Source organism: Mya arenaria, chromosome 5 (genome assembly GCF_026914265.1).
Source record: "Mya arenaria isolate MELC-2E11 chromosome 5, ASM2691426v1".
NCBI classification, from domain to species: Eukaryota; Metazoa; Mollusca; class Bivalvia; order Myida; family Myidae; genus Mya; species Mya arenaria.
In genome coordinates, this window is record NC_069126.1 from 58,773,059 (window position 1) to 58,793,386 (window position 20,328).

At 36.2% G+C, this 20,328-nt stretch overlaps 1 protein-coding gene across 2 annotated transcripts; it reads left to right on the forward strand.

Moving 5' to 3' along the window:
* Positions 1-1,203: 1,203 nt before the first annotated feature.
* On the forward strand, positions 1,204-19,175 carry LOC128236293 (uncharacterized). 2 transcript variants are annotated; one of them, XM_052951178.1, is made up of 17 exons: positions 1,204-1,238; positions 2,944-3,063; positions 3,329-3,391; positions 5,653-5,685; positions 6,098-6,285; positions 7,435-7,594; positions 8,059-8,167; positions 9,091-9,176; positions 9,404-9,568; positions 10,313-10,391; positions 11,713-11,870; positions 12,179-12,341; positions 13,608-13,834; positions 15,149-15,257; positions 15,740-15,869; positions 16,956-17,088; positions 18,385-19,174. In XM_052951178.1, exons 2-17 carry the CDS (start codon positions 2,951-2,953, stop codon positions 18,509-18,511), a joined length of 2,043 nt encoding a protein of 680 aa, XP_052807138.1. In that variant the 5' UTR covers positions 1,204-1,238; positions 2,944-2,950; the 3' UTR covers positions 18,512-19,174. The 2 variants fall into 2 exon arrangements, with proteins under 2 accessions (XP_052807138.1, XP_052807139.1); XM_052951179.1 differs by having other exon boundaries at positions 1,211-1,341; positions 18,385-19,175.
* Positions 19,176-20,328: the final 1,153 nt, after the last annotated feature.

The window sequence follows — 20,328 nt, forward strand, 5'->3', positions numbered from 1 at the left end:
GATCTTGACATAAACACATGACCTACTAGCCCTAAAAACAATCCAGGTCATAAGTCTAATATATCTGGAAGTAAACATCGGATAAATATCAATAGGGTCAGAAGAGAACATGTGTTAGAATGTTTTTAGACAATTGGTACAAAGTTATTGTGATATAAATACTCATACTCATATTAAACAAGGAAATAATGCAATGGTATCTTATTAAATAAATACTGAGTGAGGATACATTGAAATGTAAACCTAACTAATTTGTGCTTATTCATATACATGTCAGTATACATGACAATTAAGTAAAGGAACGACAATTCTCATGTTAAAACTGGCCAAAATAGTATGCCAAAATACTATTACATGATAACAATAAAAGCACATGATAACATTTACACTGACAGTATGGTACAGGATGACAAAAATTTACATGTAATCATTGTGTTAACTGTATTTCTGTTATATAAAAAAGTACTTGCAGTTGCATAGTTAAGTAAATATATATATATATAATGCAAATTATATGCAGTTATTCAAGGCTTTGGACGAAAAGCCAATCACAATGCATTGGTTAACAAAACTGTAAATAAATGTGTACGCTGTCAGCAAAATGCTGATTTTTTTTCTTTTTTAACATCCTTTGGACCACATGTGCTTGAAACAAATTTATTTTAGTGTTCTATATGGGCTATATACTATAATAAGATATATCTTAATATACATATACTGGCTGATTTTGTAAAATATTTGATTATGTGACTAGCGCCTGTGCTTTTGACCAGGATCAACATATGGTAGGTATCATAAGGTAGGTATTTCTATATGTTCATATTTGAATCCAAAAGTCATCATGGTCAATGCCTTATATAGGCACGGGAGGACATAGTCCACAGCCACATTCAAATTAGCACATTTCTTAACAGTTATAAAAAAATTGCCACAGAGTCAGAAAGTTTTTAATATTTTAAATATTGAAAACTGACTGTGGCTATTTTTACCATTTTCTTTGGGTTAAAGAATGAAAACCTCCTGAGGCTATTTTTACCATTTTTCTTTGGGTTAAAAAGTGAAAACTTCCTGAGGCTATTTTTACCATTTTCTTTGGGTTAAAGAATTAAAACGTCATGAGGCTATTTTTACCATTTTTCTTTGGGTTAAAAAGTGAAAACTTCCTTCAAGGCTATTTTTACCTTTTTTCTTGGAGTTAAAATATTGAAAACTTCCGGCGGCAAATTCGGACAATTACAGTACAGAAATTTTCCTTATTATTCAGCTATTTCTCGACAGTCCACTCTAATAGTTTCTTCTGTTGGTCCAATCAATGGTATTGATTGACTGAACTTGCGAATGGTATTCATCAAACTCAATTTAATAAAGATTTTTATAATATGGCGTGTAAGTGGTACGATATCCGTCAGTGACATTGCCTTTAAATGTTACTGTTCGCGTTTAAATCTTTGCAGCTCGTGTGTGATACCAAAGGCATCTAACATAACAATTGTATAAGTTAAGAAACTACATCTTTGTCGAAAAATAGAATCTATGCACATTATTATTATTGTTTGTGATTATCATATGTCAAATTCTAATCTGAAAGTGTCCATAAATATATTTAAGAATAAGATTAAGTAAAGATTTATGAAAACACACCTAAATTGTATATTCAAAAGCACCGGAATCAAATAATAATTTATATATTATGACAGATGCCTTAGTGTGTTGTGTAAGAATGTTAAACAGTAATGAAATCCTACGAGGTTTATTCTTGGCTTTAGTACCAACAAATGAACAATTGTCGAAATCTTAAAGACAATTTATTGCTGGAATTTAATTCCCATTTTAAAGCGTTTTTAAATGTAATAATAACAAAATATAGAACTGTTGTGTAGACCTACAAATACTTGTAATAATACTTATACAATAATAAAAATGCTTGAATTCTAAATCTTATTGATTTAGTTGTCATATCTTATCTATACATAGAGGTAGCAGCAATAAGAAGTCAATGAGGCGCAGAATGCTAATTCAGCAAACAAAACTGTTTTCAACCATTTGCATGGGTGAAAGTTTTCCGTATTAATACGGAATTCCGTATTTTCGGTCTTCTCAGGGGTCATTTTTCTAAATCGTGTAAATCAGGGGAGTTTTTCGGGGGTGGGGGGGTGGAGGGGGTACCCCAAACCCCATCATCAACATCGCGATCTACTCAAAATCGAAGATAAAACAAAGTTAAATTTTCTGGTTTCCCAATTTTGTTCTATAAATAACGTTGCCATAAGTGGTAAAATTCTGTCGGCGATATCAGCCGAACGTTTCCGAAAATAGTCGTTTCTTTTCGTAAAAAAGCTGCCAGAAATATTATAAATATACAACATAGATTTGATTGATTAAAAGACAGGAAAGGCTTTGAAATGTGTTTTAAAATGCTTAATTCCTTGAGCTTCCGGGGGCCCCGGCCCCCTGGACCCCTGGCCCCAAGCTTAATTTTTCAGTATTTTTAAAATTTGCAACTTTCACCCATGCATTTGATATAAAGTCGTGAAGTTATTATTTATTTGTAGGTGTATGCAAAAAACTATTGATTGTCATAAATTAGGGACTTTTATCTGCTGTGTTTTAGCCATAATGCTATTCTATCAATCTATAGGAATTGTAAATAAATTGATAGCTTCTGTAAAATTAACAACAAATAAATTGTAACTTTATTGATTAATTGATCAACTATATCGTTCACTTTTATTCTTTAAAAGTGCTGTAAATTCTTGACTCCTGGCATATCACAATTTTTTACATCTACATTCCCAATTTTAAGTAAATGAGTCATTTTTAGACATCCAATAAGTGTCAACCTTCTGATGATATTAATATTTTAGTTAAATTCATAGTTTGATGTTTATGTTATAAAGCATTAAACAGTTACATAATTTATAAGTTTTCATAATATGCTTTCAGAACCAAAATGAACAGAGAAAGTGAGTTGGCGAGGCAGTTGCACGAATGGACGACACAAGAAATGCACTTTAACTTACAGTCATCTCATTCAGCAGCTTTAGATCCTGAGAAGTTAAAAGTGTATGTTCCATTTGCTGTTATGATGTTGGTAATAATCTATGTAGTGTAATTTTAGGTTAAAAATTAGAAAGGATATTTTCACATAAATTTAGGAAAAATTTAATGGCAGAACAAATTCTTTAAACACAAAAACGCAAAAATGAGTTAGAGCAGTCATGTACTAGGTATTTTGAGAAGTTTGTGAACATATTTTGATTTGCTTTTTTGTTGCCAATTTTAGTTGTCCATTTAAGTGTGTTTTGATTGTAATTTCCCTGTTTCTCAGGCTGTGTAAAGGGCCAGGAGCTGCAATCTGGCAATGGGTGACACAACATGTCAAGTCCACAGAGTAAGTCCTGCAAATAAGAACACTTGTACCATCACTAAGTCATACCACTACAAAGTTGTACCATATTTGCAGAAGTCCTCCCATATTTATATATACTAAAACATTACAAAAGATAAGAATATTCTGTATGGCCCATGTTTTTATACGCCCATCTTACGATGGCCGTATTATGGGAATCCCCATGGCGGGCGGCGGGCGGGCGGGCGGCTCCACAATGTTGTCCGCTCTCTAACTTGAACATTTCTCATCCAATTTCCACCAAACTTCATGAAAGTGTTTGTTGGTGAAATATCTAGGTCAAGTTCGATAACCAGCCAAATCGCTTTAGGCACTCCAGAGTTATGGCCCCCTGAATTTGTCAAAATTGGCCATTTTAGCTTTGTCCGCTCTCTAACTTGAACATTTCTCATCCAATTTCCACCAAACTTCATGAAAGTGTTTGTTGGTGAAATATCTAGGTCAAGTTCGATAACCAGCCTAATCGCTTTAGGCACTCCAGAGTTATGGCCCCCTGAATTTATCAAAATTGGCCATTTTAGCTTTGTCTACTCTCAAACTTGAACAGTTTTTATCCGAATTTCACCAAACTTGCTACTATAAATGTTTGTTGGTATATATTCTTGGCAAAGTTCTATAACCAGCCAGGCTCTTCAGGATTATGGCCCTTGAATTGGTCAAAATTTGCCATTTTTGCTTTGTCCACTGTCTAATTTGAACAGTTATCATCTGATCTTCACCAAACTTGCTGAAAATATTCGTTGGTAAAATAAATCGGTCAAGTATGATAATCAGCCAAATGCCCCGAAGCACTTCAGGATTACTGCCCTTGCCATTTAAGCTTTGTCTACTCTCTAAGTTGAACAATTCTCATCTGACCTTCACCAAACTTGCTGAAAATGTTTGTAGCTATAAAATCTTTACCAAGAATGTTTGCCGGTATAAATGCTTTGCCAAGTACACACTGATTGTCTCTTGGGTACGATTAAGGATGAATCATCTCTTGGAGACGATTTTTACATGAATGTTGTTTTTCAAATCCCGAACACGTTGATCGTCTTTGGGCATGATTTGGGATTAATCGTCTATATCTATAGACACAATTTTCAGGAGCCTTTTCTGACTTTGACAGATTAAGGTACTGAATTTCGCATCACGGAATTTCGGAATTTGGATACACAGTTTACAAGGGATACTTTTTGCTTCCACCTTATTCAATAATTTTTTTTCTACTGTTAATGCCATATTGTGCCAAATCATTTGCTTCTTGAAAAGCTTGTTTCTCAAAGGGCCAATGTGACAGTAAGTTGTCTTAGAATCCAAGAAATTATTGATGGGCGTATTTTGTGAGTGTCACTCTTGTTTAAAGTTGAGAACATGTAGTGTAAACATATCCACATAAAGCTGGAATATGACAAATTGCCTTTGATTTCATGTTATAGTTTTTAGTACTTTTTACAATCTAAACAATACATTTCATGTATGAAGTGGTACAAGTTTGTGTTAGTACAAATATCTCTTGTAACTCTCCTGAAAATGGGTGATGGAACTAAAAGACAAAATATTTAACATGGTGTCTTTTTAACCTGGATATTGGTAACAAATCTACCAGTTAAAGTTATAGTGAACATGTACATTATAAAGATGTAAGGGTTAATATCTTTGAACAATCTCACTTATGATGATCTTTAGGCATGCTATCAGCTCAGACAGGCATCAAACCAGACTTTAAAAATAGAGTAAGAAGTTTATGGAAATAGTGCTAGTTTTCATGGTACCCTTTCTTCTGAAATTTATATAGAGATACACTTTATTACCTCATGAAGGATAAATTTTGTTAGGTTAGATGGTCTTCTTCTCCTAAGTCTCCTAGGCTTCTGTCTTGATTCCCAGCAAATATTTGGCTGTCTTGCATTCAGTTGTTGATAAGAATTTAGCCAAGATGTACCAGGGTTTTCCCAGACACAATTTTCAATCTGAGGACTTCCATTTCTAGGCTTACTGTGCATCCATGGAACCCCAGAAACAAACATTCATTGAGTGTAAAACATTACCAGGTATATTGAAACCCAAAATAACAACCCTTATTTGTCCAGTATGTGGATCACAGGTCCTCCAGCTATACATTTCTATGGAAAACCCTGGAATCTGACATGCTTGGCTTCTGAATAATATAATGATACAATATTGAAGATAAGCAGAGAAACACATTTAAAGAGATATTTGTGCACGCTAAATGTATTTATTTGTTGTTACTTTTACAGAACAGTGAAGACAGTAAACGGCAATCTGGCATTGTATCCTTTATTAAACCAGCATTCGATGCCAACGTCGTCCCGGGATCCGAAGGCCACCAAATTTCTTAGATGGACTCCTGAAAATCCAAGTCCAGTTTCCTAATGATATTGGATATTTTTGGGGCAGAAAACATACTGGCTATTAGCTAGGTTCACCACTGCCTGTGCTGGGCACTCTAAACAGGGGCACATCAAAATCGGCAGAATTCAAGTTTGTGATAAAGAACTATTTCCGATGATGTTTGCCATGGAGAGTGTTCAGAACTGGCAATTGTTTTCTCTACTATTAAAATCTTCTTAGAATGACCATTGATTTGCAAGCCAGAAAAATCATTGTGTGTTTATCTGTCATCTTTTTGATAATTTCACATTATTATTCACATTGGCTTAATATTTCCTTAACTACTGCTAGTAAAAGCAAGACGTCTGTTCCAAGTTACAAAGTGAACTATGATGTGGGTGGGAAACAGTTCGAAGACTCCAAACAAGCCTTACTGGAGCGAAGAGCTGCTCTCACAGGGGAGATAACTACAACATTGAGAGATGTCGGCCATTTTGAGCACGAGGTGGAAAGAATCACAGCAGAGGTTGCTGAGACAGGTCAGTGACAAGAAATGAGGAAATAATATATGGCAAACTTGATACATTTGCTTTGATAAATGATGACATCCAGGGCCAAAATTCACTTAAGTCATGAGCAGTCATCAAAATTTTTGGATGAACAGGCCCGAATTCTTATGCTATTATATGGAATCATATTTTTGAACAAGCCCTGCTATATAAAATTCAGAATTTGAGCAAGCTCGAAAGTTATTTTACCAGTGCAGGGCTTGCGGGCTTGTGTTTATTTCGACCACTGCATGAGCCTGAGTGAAACATAATCTCAAAAATGCAACATTTTTTTTTCATTTTATTCTTAAGGGTGTAAATATTAATAAAAATGTTATGCTTTACATATACAGCAATTTTTACCATCAGTGCATAGTATTAGTAATTAAATAACACAATTAATATGGGAACTTTTGCATATTGAGTAAAAAAACTCAGACTCAGGATGTCAGTATAATAACACCATGTTGTTTCCGTCAGTTTTACAAGTGCATGATCCTAAATGTTTTTATACGTCCACTTTAATGAAACAATTTTTTGATAGCTATGCAGTGGATGGGTGGGCTGATCTCAGCATCCATTATGTTGTCCACTCAATAAATTTAGAAGCCTTTGTCCAATCGTCACCAAATTTGGTCAGAATGTGTATGGGCATAATATCTTGGACAGCCAGCCATATTGCTTTAGTCACTCAAGAGTAATTGCCATTAAATTATAGAAATTACCTGAAATTGGCCGATCAATAACTTATGAAGCCTTTGTTCAATCATCACCAAATTTGGTCAGAGCATTTCTGGTATAATATATCAGACAAGTTTAATAACCAGCCATATCACTCTAGTCACTCACAAGTTATCACCCTTTCATAATATTTTTTCCCTCAAATTGTTCTTGTCCAGTCCGAAAACTTTAAAAAGATGTTATTCAAATCATCACCACATTTGGTAAGCATGTGTTTGTGCAGAAAGTCTTGATGGTGTTTGTGCAGAACATCCTAGATCCTAGGGTATTATCCATCATAACATATTTATGGGTATTATCTATCTTAGTGTAATATATATATATATATCCTATCAACATTTAAAATCTTGGTAGTTGAATTCTCTACTGTACTTGTATTATTATCCTTTCACGTTACAGAGCGAAAGTACCAGCAGGTTAAAGAAGCCATCAACAACTCCCGCCGGAAGGCCGCCCTCCTGACTGCGTTCTGTGTGAAATCAGCTGACAACGCAGCACAGTATAAGGAATACGTGCGATGTCTCCAAACCAGGACTGCTACCATCAAATCCAGGGCACAGTATGTTTGTTTGGTGCATTACGCTTGTTAAAATTTCTCAATAAGTGCGGTGCCTCCTGAGACATCAGCGTCAAGACATTTGCACAATGGATTTTCAAACAGTACATTTCTACAGGTGATAATCTCAAAGGTATGAAATAACTCATATGGGTCTTATGACATAGCTCCAGGTGCTTTAAATCTCAGTTTATGAATCAAACCTAAATCAAGGCTCCCTCTGGGTATTTCAAAGTTGTCGCCACTTAATGTTGGTGGTCAATGGGGCAGAGTTAAGTCCATTGAGGGGTTTTGTGCAGCACCGTGATTGGCACTGAAGAGGGTAGAGCACCCTTGAAACTTCTGGGTTTAAGATTAACTTTAAAGAGCCTAAGATTGTATTTAAATCTCAGTTTATAAATCAAACCTAAAAGAATCTAATCTTTATCATTATGCTTATGCACAAGTGATATATATTGTTTTATCAGGAAAGGCTTGGAGACAGAAGAGTATTATAGTCGAGAGGCAGCAGGTGGAGATAGTGATGATGAGGAGGAAACAGAAGAAAAGACACCTGCACTGGAGATTGCTTCTGCGGTGAGTAGGGAGAAGCAGGGTAAAAGAGTGTATATATACTATAGTAATATAGTGGGCAGTTAGCGAGATTGAGTGGCAATAAAGATGGGAACTGGAGATTGAGGGAAAGGCACCCGCACTGGAGATAGCTTCCGCAGTGATTGGGGAAGAATAGGGTGAAGGTGTTTTTATTATAGTATTATAGTGGACAGTTTATGGGATGAATGGAGTTAAAGATTGGGAGCTAGAGACTGAGGCACAGACCGCCCATTAAAGATTGCTTTCATTGTGAGTGGGGTGATTTTAAATCTGGTGAAGCAGGTTGTGGGTTGAATGAATTAGATTATGTTAGGGAAACTGTAGAATATCCACTTTTCTTGCTTGGTGACCTCAAACCAAACTCACATGGGCCCTGGCTGGGAATCAAACCCGTGTCACCTTGGTGAGAAGCTAGTGAGCTAACCACTGTGCTAACCGTACAACCTGCTGGCGGTTGAATTGTAGTGGACAGATGACTAGGTAGGTTAGGGATAGTGAGGAAGAAAAGAAGGAAACATAAAAGGAAAAATATCTACACTGGAGGCTGCATCCACAGTGGGTTGGGAGAAAACGTAGTTTTGGTTTATTTAAAGTTTTTATGTGTTGATTATAACTTTGATTTTGTAAATATAGGTTCTAAATCTTTATACTTACCTCACCAAGGAGGATTTGAGTTGGACTGTTGGAGCCACACAATGGGAACTAGTACTGGTTTCCACTGCGGAAATAATTAATGTGATGCACTTGATCACTAGTTTGGTGTGTATGTGTATACCAAAACCATGTACTGTCATTCTGACTATCATATTTAATGAGTTATGCCCCAATATAAATCAACTGATGAACACAGATCAAGCTTGTAAGAGAGGATGGTAATTTGAAATATTGTAATTTGTTTCATGTAGAAACATGTACGAGAGAGCTGTTCAGAGATTGGCACATTTCTACAAGACACATTGAATGGAGCGTTCACTAATGATAAAGCCTTGTTGTAAGTAAATTTCCTGCTTATTGTTATAGATACCCCTTAGTCCTATTGCTGGGTTCTTTTCTAAACTTTGGTTCTAATTTGGTTGAAGATGCAATAGGCAGCTTTCAACCTAATCCTCCGTATGAAGGAAACAGCTCTGGTCATTAAAGGTTTACAGCACTGTTAAAGGCAGATATACCAGCCATTAGCGACTGTGTTTATATGTGTCAGCTACTTATCAATTCCAGCTCAAAGCAAAAGGAGCCACTCTGGCAGAAGGTTGAGCAAGTGTGTGGCACATTCTCTGCTGACCAGATACTGACCGGTCTACTAACCCATACAGTGGACACTACAGCTGCCCTCCACTCACTGACCAGTAAAGTGGACATCAGGAGGGACGCCCAGAAACTCAGGTAGGTGACTGGTCTACGGACCCATACAGTGGACTCTACAGCCACCCTCTGCTCACTGAACAGAAAGTGGACATCAGAAGGGACGCCCAGAAACTCAGGTAGGTGACCAGATACTGACCAGTCATCTTACCCATACAGTGGACGCTTCAGCCACTCTCTGCTCACTGACCAGGAAATTGGGCATCAGAAGGGACGTCCAGAAATGGGGTAGGTGACCTGTCTATGGATCCATATCTGGACACTACAGCCTCCCTTAACTCACTGACTGGCGTGGACATAGGAGGGTTGCACAGTCTCCAGTTGGAGATAATTGTAGGACATTTAATATTGGTGATCTTGGTACAACTTGGTCATGGTTAACACATTTAGTTATCATGTTGAGAGCAACTTAAGACAGTGACGAAGAAATATAACCCAGTCTGATATTTCTTGTTCAGCTGAGAATACACAAGTAATGAGCTTTGTGAACTAGCAACTGTTACTGATATTAGAAAAATGTTAGTTATTCGCTGATGGTTATCACCTCACAACATAATGATAGTACCGGGTAGTTGATATGTTGTCTTCTTGAACTCCGGTTGATAACCAGATAGTGACCAGACAACTGAACCATACAACTCTTCTACTGGGCTGTGTCCGCTATATTATATATTTTTTAACTATACTATGGTTAATCCAATTCCACGGGCAAATTTTTGTAACAATTGTCATCGAATGTTGGTAATTGTAATATTGTGTTTACAGATTCAAGTATGATGGTGGAGAAGTGAGGGATCTGTCCAGACAGCCATCCTTGTACAAAAGTGTACATCAATTATTACAGGTATCTATAATACACTAATAAAGTTACAAATACAGTCAAACCCCGTTGGCATGATTTCCTCATTGGCTTGAACTGGATGTAAAGGACTGATTTTTCACTACTCAAGATAAGAATTTCAACTTGGCTCGAACTTCCCGAGGCTCGAGGTATTTCCTGGGAGTTCGAGCCAACGGGATTCAACTGTACTCGAATGTATAAGGTCCTTTTCAAACAAGATTTGTCTCATTCAAGGATTTGAGCCTATTTTTTTTTTGGGGGGGGGGAGAATTATAATGCTTAACTTCCTTTAATAGGCCATGAACTGATCACCTTGAATATGTAAAAATCACCATATTGGGTATTTGTGCCACAGGGTGCATGCACAAACATTATTGAGATTTTTTAACATTTTGGCAAGGGAGGCAAATCTAGCATGAGAAAAGGGTAAAATGCAAATCTCAGTGACTTCCCTTTGACCATACCAATCGTTTTTGATGATTTTGAAATTATTACAATTATTTTTTTAATAATTTGTACAAACTTATTTATGATAAATTATGTTTTCAAGACAAAATCCAGTTATTGATATGGAACCTGGTCAAATAGCCCCCAAGTGAAATAGCCCCCATTTTGGTCAAATAGCCCCCACACTTTTGGTCAAATAGCCCCCACTTGGAAAAATCGCCCCCATTTTGGTCAAATAGCCCCCACTCCTTTTTTATTTGAAATTATATTTGATGGTAAGTTATAATGTTTTTAAGCCATAACTTAATTAGATATATTCATATGAAACTTTGTATACATGTTACTAGTGATAAATGTGTAGCAAGGCCCTTAACCTTTACTTTAATTATTGTCAAGTTAAGCCCATTGATAGTTTTAAAATGTCATCCAAAAATTAACTTTGGCTGTATTAAACTAAAATTAATAAAAATAACTCAGAACATCTTGTCAAATGTTATACAATTAGCTACTGGCCATTATCTGTGTGGCAGCTTATGTGTGGATGAGGTGGAAATTGGGAGGGAATGGTATTGGTGTGATTGGTGCGAGAGGTGATTCCATAAGGGGTGTTTCAGTGTGAGGATGGTTTGGAGTGATAGGACTTGGTTTAGTAGAGGAGGTTGAATTGGTATGCAGGATGTGTTCTCAAACATGACTTGCTGTGTAATTGTGTTGAGCGTGTGCATCTGCGCTTGTGTGAGTGAGTGAGTAAGGAAAAATGCTTTAGGTTGTTTAGTTGTTTTGCATCTGTGATTTAGACAAATATAATTCTGTGTATGTCATCTTTAGTAGCTCATGAATGGCCTTAATCTAGTTCACTCACTATGTACATATTCAGGAGAGGAACAAGGAACACTTCCTCAGTTTTGTCCAGTGTCAGAAGTCTGTCAACGATGCCCGGAATTTAGAGCAGTCTGTATCCATGGTGAAGTCACGCATTGAGAAAAAACTCCACAAGCTTTTCTCACAGAAGTCCACAGACCTGAAACTTGCCAGGTAGGTCATGATAAAAAATGTCTTGTTCACATAATTTAATTTGAATGATGTTTCCGTTGAGGATGCAGTCATCAACTTTCAAATTTTACTTCAAGCCTAATGACAATGTTAATATTATTGCAATTTTCCATTCTTTGAAATAGTTTCATTTATGTTTGTATTAGACAAACGCCAAGATCGTGGATCAAATTACCATCTTCACTGGTGGTGCGCTAAGTTCAATTATCAGTCGACTTATCAATTATTGTACCTTGATGTAAACAACATTCATACCAGTTCTATTTGAAGCCAATGTAGAAATTTTTCAGGACCCTAGTAGATGTGGAAGTTGAAGTTGACGGCCAGAGAGCTGCTTTGCACAGCCTCACACAGGAGACAGAGGCACTGAAAGTGGTCGTGGAAAAAAGCATCCAGCAGCGGCAAGAAATTTTTGCCAAACACCACCGCATACAGGAGTTCCAGGATATCACGGTATACTTGCAGTAGCCCTCACGGTATACTTGAAGTAGCCCTGTAAGGGCTATTCCAGTAAAACATATAGCCCATGGGAGGAAGGCAAATATTTAAATAGTATAAGGGCAGGTGTCTTTTTTCGCTAATTTGGTATTTTGGACCCCGAAAGGGTAAATCTGCTCATGTAGTGGGGGTGGTATATTTTAAAAGTGCTTTCCCCCTGGGGGTTATATCTTTAAATGGAATAGCCCTAAATATGGTCAGATATATCTTGCTTGCATTTTCAATAAGTTTGAGTTTAATATATAGATGAATTGAATAAGTGTTTAATGTCTTGTCAGTTTAAGTAAAGAGTGCTCCTGCTTAAGTTTGATCACTTTTGCTTAAAAATGAATACAAGATGTGGATATAAGGAATAAAAACCTTAATCTTGACCCTTTCTATTTGGTTATGTCATAAGTGTTGTTGTTGGCATAGCTGGATGCATCATAGTTTAAAACCTTTTAATTTTGACCGTGAATAAAAGTGTTCAAGACTTGAAAAAAATGTTTTGTACAAATGTTACTTTACCATGTTTTATGTCTGTCATTTGTCCTTTTTTTGTTAATTGAATGCAAACTGGACATAACAATACCTGAGTTGAGACAATGTAGCAAGGCCAATATCTCTGGCTTTAACAATTGTTAAGTTATGCCCCATGTTTGTCACTGAACAAAAGAGACAAGTGGTTGCCATAATTTGCAGCACAGAGCTTGTGTTTATTTGTCATATTGCAAAACTTTAATATCAAATTTCACTTCAGGCAGAAAGCAGAGTGCACATACATACATACATTCGTCAATGAAAGCTCAGACTAGCAGAATGTGCAAAGATATTTTCTTCCACATTTTTGTGCCCAAAAAACCTTATAACCTCTTTAACTAGTAATATTAAAGTTGTTATTAAACGAAGTGTGAACTCTCTGGGCCATTTAGAACTCATTTAGATATTCAGCTACATGAGCTGAGTTTAATCTTCTAGATTATTAATCACGCTTAGTGGAATAACTAGTAACTAGCAGAAATATTGGACTTTATTTTGCTCTATTTTGTCTTTTAGCAAACTTATCAATATGCATTGTTCCCTCAAGGACCAGAAGCAAGGAGTTATTTCAGTAAGGGTGATACAGAACATGAATGCCCAAACTGGACGAGACGAGGAGCTAGCTGACATATTCAACTATATTTTGCACTGATTGATCTTTTAGAGATGTAATCATAAACGTATGATTATTATACCTTTCAGGATCAGAAGCAGGGTGTTATCCAAGTGCTTGTCAAACAGAACATGAATGCCCAGTCACGATTAGAAGAACAGCTAGCAGATATATCTGACTACATCGGTCGCTCGTTTGTCTCCCAGCCCTCTCATCTCACTGGGCTCACGGGGAAACTTGCAGGAACAGTCTCACAGGAGGTGGATGGCTTTGCTAACCTTGTACTGCCGTATTTGATGTTCTCACAGATTGATAGGTAAGTGTTCGAAGATTTACTGGTCATGTTAGTTATGGGTTTCCTTTATATTGAGGGGAATTTCTACATATAGTTATTGCAGACAGCAATATTTATTCAATATCCATCTATTTATGTTAACAGTTATCATTTCCTTATGAAAACTTAGAATAGTTCCTCCCATTTTCATTTTCACGAGAAAGTTAAATATACTGGCAAAAAGTGATATTTTTGTAACCAAACTGCATGCTAAACAGAATATGAAGTCATTTTGGTAATGGGTGATATGCTATATGAAATCCAAATAACTAGGTAGAATTTACCTTAGTGACATCATTTTCAAAGCATAGGGTTTTTTGGGGCTTACAGTCAAACCTGGTTGTAAGGCCACCTATTACAAATGGCCACTTGTATTTCCAGCCTCTCCAAACTTCTCTTGTATGTTTTTACTATATTAGGTACATGCATTTAGTGGCCACCTGTCTAATTTGGCAGCAGCAACTAATCTTTGATCCCATGAAGCCATTATAGACTCCAAATAATGGCCTCTTATCCCATGTCACCGACACTTCCACTAATAAATTTTCCAATAGACAACTATTGTGCACAAAGTTAACGGCCTTGGAAAACCCGGACATCCAATCGAAATGCATATAACATTTCACGATTGCCCCTCATGTTTACTGATCCGGGAATCATGTTTAAAATATGTTGGCGAATGTTTATATCAGAATTTACACAATTTATGAATAAATACTGAAATAGATAATAAATTAATGATCAAAATAATACCGACAAACAACACTGATGTATATAGATTTACAAGAGACAAAACAAGTTATGATTCTTATTCATTTCAATTTTATGTTTTCAAAGTGAACAGATTTCTATTTCTATTATATTGTCTTAAGCAGCCAATTTGACAATTTCCAAAGGTGGCCACTAATACAGAATTTGTGTTTATTATGTTGAATGTGGTTCTAGGAAGATTGTTACTAAAAGCGTATGATAAAACACAGAGTTATGATATCAGTGTATATATCTTTTTTGGACTTGGTCTTGGTGAATATCATTCTATATGGTTCATGGTTTTACAATCATACTTACATTCATACATATATCATTTACTTTTGTCATAATGATTAGTCATGATATTTACTGTCTCCACTCTCTTACACCTCGTGACCTGCCTGAAAACAGCTGTCATGTACCTATCTTGGCTGTTATGGACCTGCCATTACACCAGACCTCTCCTGTCCATATCAGACCTGCTGTCTCCACTGTGCTAGAAAGCTTCAACTTTGTACATGTTTATACCATGTTCTTCTGTTACAGTGCCCTGAAGACAGCTGTTATGGACCTGTCTATACACCAGACCTCACAAGTCCATATCAGACCTGCTCTCTCCACTGTGCTAGATTGCCTGAACTTCAAAATGTTCCAGGTATCATATACAGATAAAATGATATGGGGTTTATAAGCTTGTCTTTATTTGGAGTTGTTGTGATAGCCTCGCGGTTGTCTGCGGTGGTGTTTTGCAAATCTTTTAACCTTAACAACAATTCAAAAACTGTTCAAGATGTTCACATGAAACTTAATACAAATGTTTCCAGCAAAGGTTTGAATGTACCCTATGCTGAAATCTAAGTGGAGACTAAGAGGTTCTTCAGGCACTTAGAGATCAATGTTATTTCGCATACATAAACTGATGTTGCAGCCATGACATCTTAAAGTTTTGTTTGTCTCTCGGTTTCCAATTTACAATATATTAAATGTAAATTCTAGCATTAGGGAAACTCATCACTCTATTTGTGAAAATATTTTCTTTATCATTCTGTGTAACAGGCATCGGTCTTATACATATATCATCAAATATCCTCTTACTTGAAACATGATATATATATATATATATGATATATTCCTTAGGCTCCAGAGTGTATCTTGTCCCAATGTGTACAACTACGGGAAGATATAGGGGACATTCTACACAGGCTTGATAGGGAAGCCAGTATAGCATCTAGAAGAACAGAAGATGATGTGGTCGTCAATATCACAGGTAACTCACAAATTGTCCGATAAAAGATTTTTATCATAGTGCATGCAACTACGGGAAGATATAGAGGACATTCCACACATACTTGATAGAGAAGCCAATATAGCATCTAGAAGAACGGAATATGATGTGGTCGTTAATATCACAAGTAATGTTCACATGTTGTCTCGGTGATGATATTTAATTTAATGATGTTTACACATTTGGGCAGATATAGCTGCCATTCTGCACAGGCTAGTTATAGAAGGTGATATAGCCTCTAAAATAACTGATGATGGTGAGGTCATAAATATTTACAAGAAATGTACACAATTTGTCACAGAAAGGATATTTAATCTGTACAATTAAGGGAAGAAATAGTTGACATTCTGCACAGGCTAGGTATGGGAGCTGATATAGTCTCTAAAATAACTGATGATGTTATGATCACCAATATCACAAGAAATGTTCACAAATTGTCACAAAGATGTTATAAGGGAGGATATAGTTGACATTCTACAGGCTAGGAAGGGAAGCCAATATAGTCCTAGAAGAACTGATGATGGTGTAATCACAAATATTACAGAATACAGATAGAATATTCACTGGCAATTTAAGCACCGCAATGTAATAATGTTTGTTTGTAAGGCCAGTCTTTGGAATCACCGCTGGCATTATTTCTAGGTAACAACAATGTTACTTGTGGTGGGCTCATTTGTCAGCCAAGTCAAGTTTGCTGACCATAAAATGAAAGAAAGTGATTTTAATAATACTTTTCCTTCAGGCTTATGTTGTTTTCATCTCGTTCGGGATTTTTTTCTTGGAATTGGGAAAAAAAATACATAATATTATTCTGTATTGGGAATAGGTCAGATATTCTGTCGGGTGAGAGGAGCAATAAAAGCCCTCCAGGTGAACAGATTAGATACAGCATTGTAATTATGACAAAAACTGAATGTACATATTAAGTTATTAACCGATAATGAGATAAAAATGGTCTATGTAATAAAAGATTATCAGTTGAATCTTGATGCATTGTGGTGCTCTTGTTTGTTAACAAAGTTTTATGAACGTAAGATATGAGTGATTACAATAATACTTCTCCTGCAGAGTTATGTGAGCGTGCACGCGAGAGTGACAGTCAACAGCTCCGACAGACGCTACCACGGTTACAGGAGAAGATTTCCCGCACTAACCAAGCCCTAGACAACTGTACACATGCCAGGCAGGCAGCAGATGACTGGTAAAGAATATATATATATATATATATACAGGCCAAGTATTGTGTCAGAACAAGATTAGATTGTGAGGGTGGTCTAGTGGTATAGGTATCCACTAACAGGTTGAAAGTGGTCTAGTTAAGGTGTCCACCTTTCACCCAAGACATACAATCCCCAACAGGGGTACTTTCTTAAGATAAGGGACACACTAGTTGAAGTCTATACAACGAAAACACTCCCAGTCTGTGAGAGGCAGACACTCTACATTATAGGTGTCTATCTCTCACAGGTTGCGAGTGGTCTAGTGATATCCACCTAGTTGTCCACCTCTCACCCAAGAGATTGTGGATTCGATCCCCAACAGGGGTACTTGCCTGTTTGGACACCAGTACTAGTTTCTACCCAGATAACTGAGTCAATTGATTTATTAGTGACTAGCTTCTGTCACAATCAAGCTAAAAAGAAACTGTTATTGACTAGACTAGTTCTCCAGTAGTTGAATATAAAACAAAGAAAAGCTTTATTAGGAGTGATCCCGTTGCACTGTCAAATTCGCTTGCTGGAACCAATAGACAGGGATGATACTGTTTAAAATTAATCCTGAAATCAGGATTAAAAGCTTTCAATTTGAGACAATCGTACAATTAGTTTTATTCTGGACTTTGCATTAAAAATGGTAAGAAAAATTTGAAATGAGTATCAATTGTGTTGGACTCAATTTCGAAATGAATTGTCAGCTTTTAACCCACATTAAGATTTGAGTATGACGGCTTTATGCTCAAATTCAATTTTCAGGATTAGCATTTTCTCTGTTATCATCCTTGACAGAATACTGTTGGTTTGTTTTTGTTTATTTGTGTTTATCAAGGTCTACCTGGTTCCATTGGGTGCATTATGGCTTGGCCCTGACTGATAGACGGGATACAACTTTTCTGGGTTGAACCACTACTGAGTACACCATGTTTCTAGTATAACCCTTTAAATGCAGAGCACTAGGCAAGGGGGCTACTGGTACTATATTTTTACGGTTTGATGCGGCTAGGTATTGAACCCCCTGACCTTCCACACCCTAATTGAACGCTCCACCACTGAGTTATCGGGGTGGTTGAATACTTCTGGTTGGAGGAGCTGTCCTGCAAATATTACTGAGACTGAGTTCTGTATTCTTGCTTAACACACTTTATAGGTAAAAGCTCCCTGTTGTTACAAGGATTGAGGACAGCCTCCTGGATAAGCTGTATGTCACCCATCAATGATAAAAGTGCTTGAGGCCTTCATAGTTGATTCCTTTTGTTAGTCAAAGTTATTTTTTATTCCAGGTGGTTGGAGCCTAGTCAGAAGTGTGTCCCCTGGGTGACTGTCGATGACCATACCTTACAACAGTACATAGACAGATGGACAGTCCTAGTGACCAGCCTTAGACAACAGCTTCTTCACAAGCAGTGAGGAGGAACATCTTTCATCAGAAGATCTCGTTTTGCACCTTTTTGCTTTTCCATGTACATTTCTCTTTGCTGAGTTATATTTACATCGGAGTCATGAACAGTTTGTGGATACATGTATATGAAATGTTTTCAGTATTTACTTCATAAAAAAATAAAAGTATTCATGTTTTAGAAACTTGATTTCTTTTACATGTCTCTCCATTACATGTCTCTCCAATTTTTTTTAAATAATAAGGGATGTCAATTTTACCATTCACTTGATGTAAGTAAATGTGTTGTACAGGCTATCACGAAAATCAATCTCAGTCTCTCAACTCATTTCACCTAACTGCATCAAAGGTTATTAAAAATCATATATGTTTATATACTTTGGAAAATTGACAAAATCTTTTCATAAACACATTCTATGAGAAAATATGTTTTCAAAAAGTATAAAAAACGGTAAAGATTTTGAATCATACTATGCTTTCATGTGGTAGATAATGTTGAGATTGTATTTTTACTTGATATATTGTGGTCAGGAAAGTTATGTGAAGATTATCTACCTAGAGATTGCTTTTGAGTGCAGTGAGTGCAAAAATGTTTTGAACATGCTGGACATTTTGTCTGACGTCTTTATGGATTACGCAGGACATTTTTCAGTAAATATGGAAGAGCTCAATTTAGTTGAATTATATGATATAAATGTATACCAGGATATGACTTCAACATAATTTGTTCATTGCCATTGACATACAATTTTGACTTGTCACATAATCAATTAGACATCAGTTAGATAACAACCAATAATTGAACAATTGGTGGCGTAATTTTCCTCGCTGAAACTTCCAAGTCAGAGTCATTATCTGAATCACATTCAGAGTCTTCATCATTCGCGATTGGTGTGTCCTTTTGCATACTGGCTGCTTTACAAATGTGCTCCATCTCCACTTGACCGTAATTAGATAACTCAGCTCTGTCATCAGTCACATTTAAACACATTTTATGACCTTTACCTGATATCTATGGAAGTGCCATAATTTAAAATGATTTTGGCATTACCGTACTTGTTTATGATGCAAATTACATCGAACTGACATCTTTTCAGGAAATACTGGGTAGCTGCGTAGCAGCATTTTAGTTCAATCTGTGAGCGCATGATATTAATGTCCGGTAAAAATCAGTTGTCAAAAGGCTTCATTACACATTGGACATTTCAATTTTGACAATTACGTCCTCCATTCTTTGAAGATACAACGGACAGTTTAAAAATCTACTGACAATGTCCTACTGTTTGACGTGTTTTCGCATACACTGAGAGTGTCAAAGTAGCTGTTATTTAAAATACAAAATGGTATCCACTGATAACTGGAGCCAATATTGCTGGATAGTGATGACACTGTTTGTATGCACTTGACCTTGCAATTCAGACATTGTTTCTTATTTAATCTTACTAGAAATATCATGGAGGAGTTGCTGTCAAGTTTACATTATTTTCATTTATGTTGTAACTTTCATTTTCCCCTAATGTTTGCAAAATAATTATTTGAATACAAACAATTGCAAATCTATGACATAGAAATTTAACAAATCAATGTCTCACTTCACATGCATTGATAGATTTTTGTATAAAGTGTTTTTACATACTAAACCATGTCATGATGAATGCTTTATTTAGCTTTAATTCTCCGAAAACACTTCAAAACAGACTGTGCAGGAAAATTTAGAAGTTTTAAATTACAATTTTGTTATGGGTAGGAATATCATTTGGTACATGTAGGTATACATTAATTTCGTTACAGGACTGTGAGTGTTACAATTTGAGCTGCTTTATTGGAC

Excerpts from the sequence above, each read along its gene's own strand:
- LOC128236293 (XM_052951178.1), top strand. The coding sequence starts at position 2,951 with ATGAACAGAGAAAGTGAGTTGGCGAGGCAGTTGCACGAATGGACGACA. Across the intron at positions 15,870-16,955 it reads TGTGGTCGTCAATATCACAG|AGTTATGTGAGCGTGCACGC; the intron begins GTAACTCACAAA and ends CTTCTCCTGCAG. Across the intron at positions 17,089-18,384 it reads AGGCAGGCAGCAGATGACTG|GTGGTTGGAGCCTAGTCAGA; the intron begins GTAAAGAATATA and ends TTTTTATTCCAG.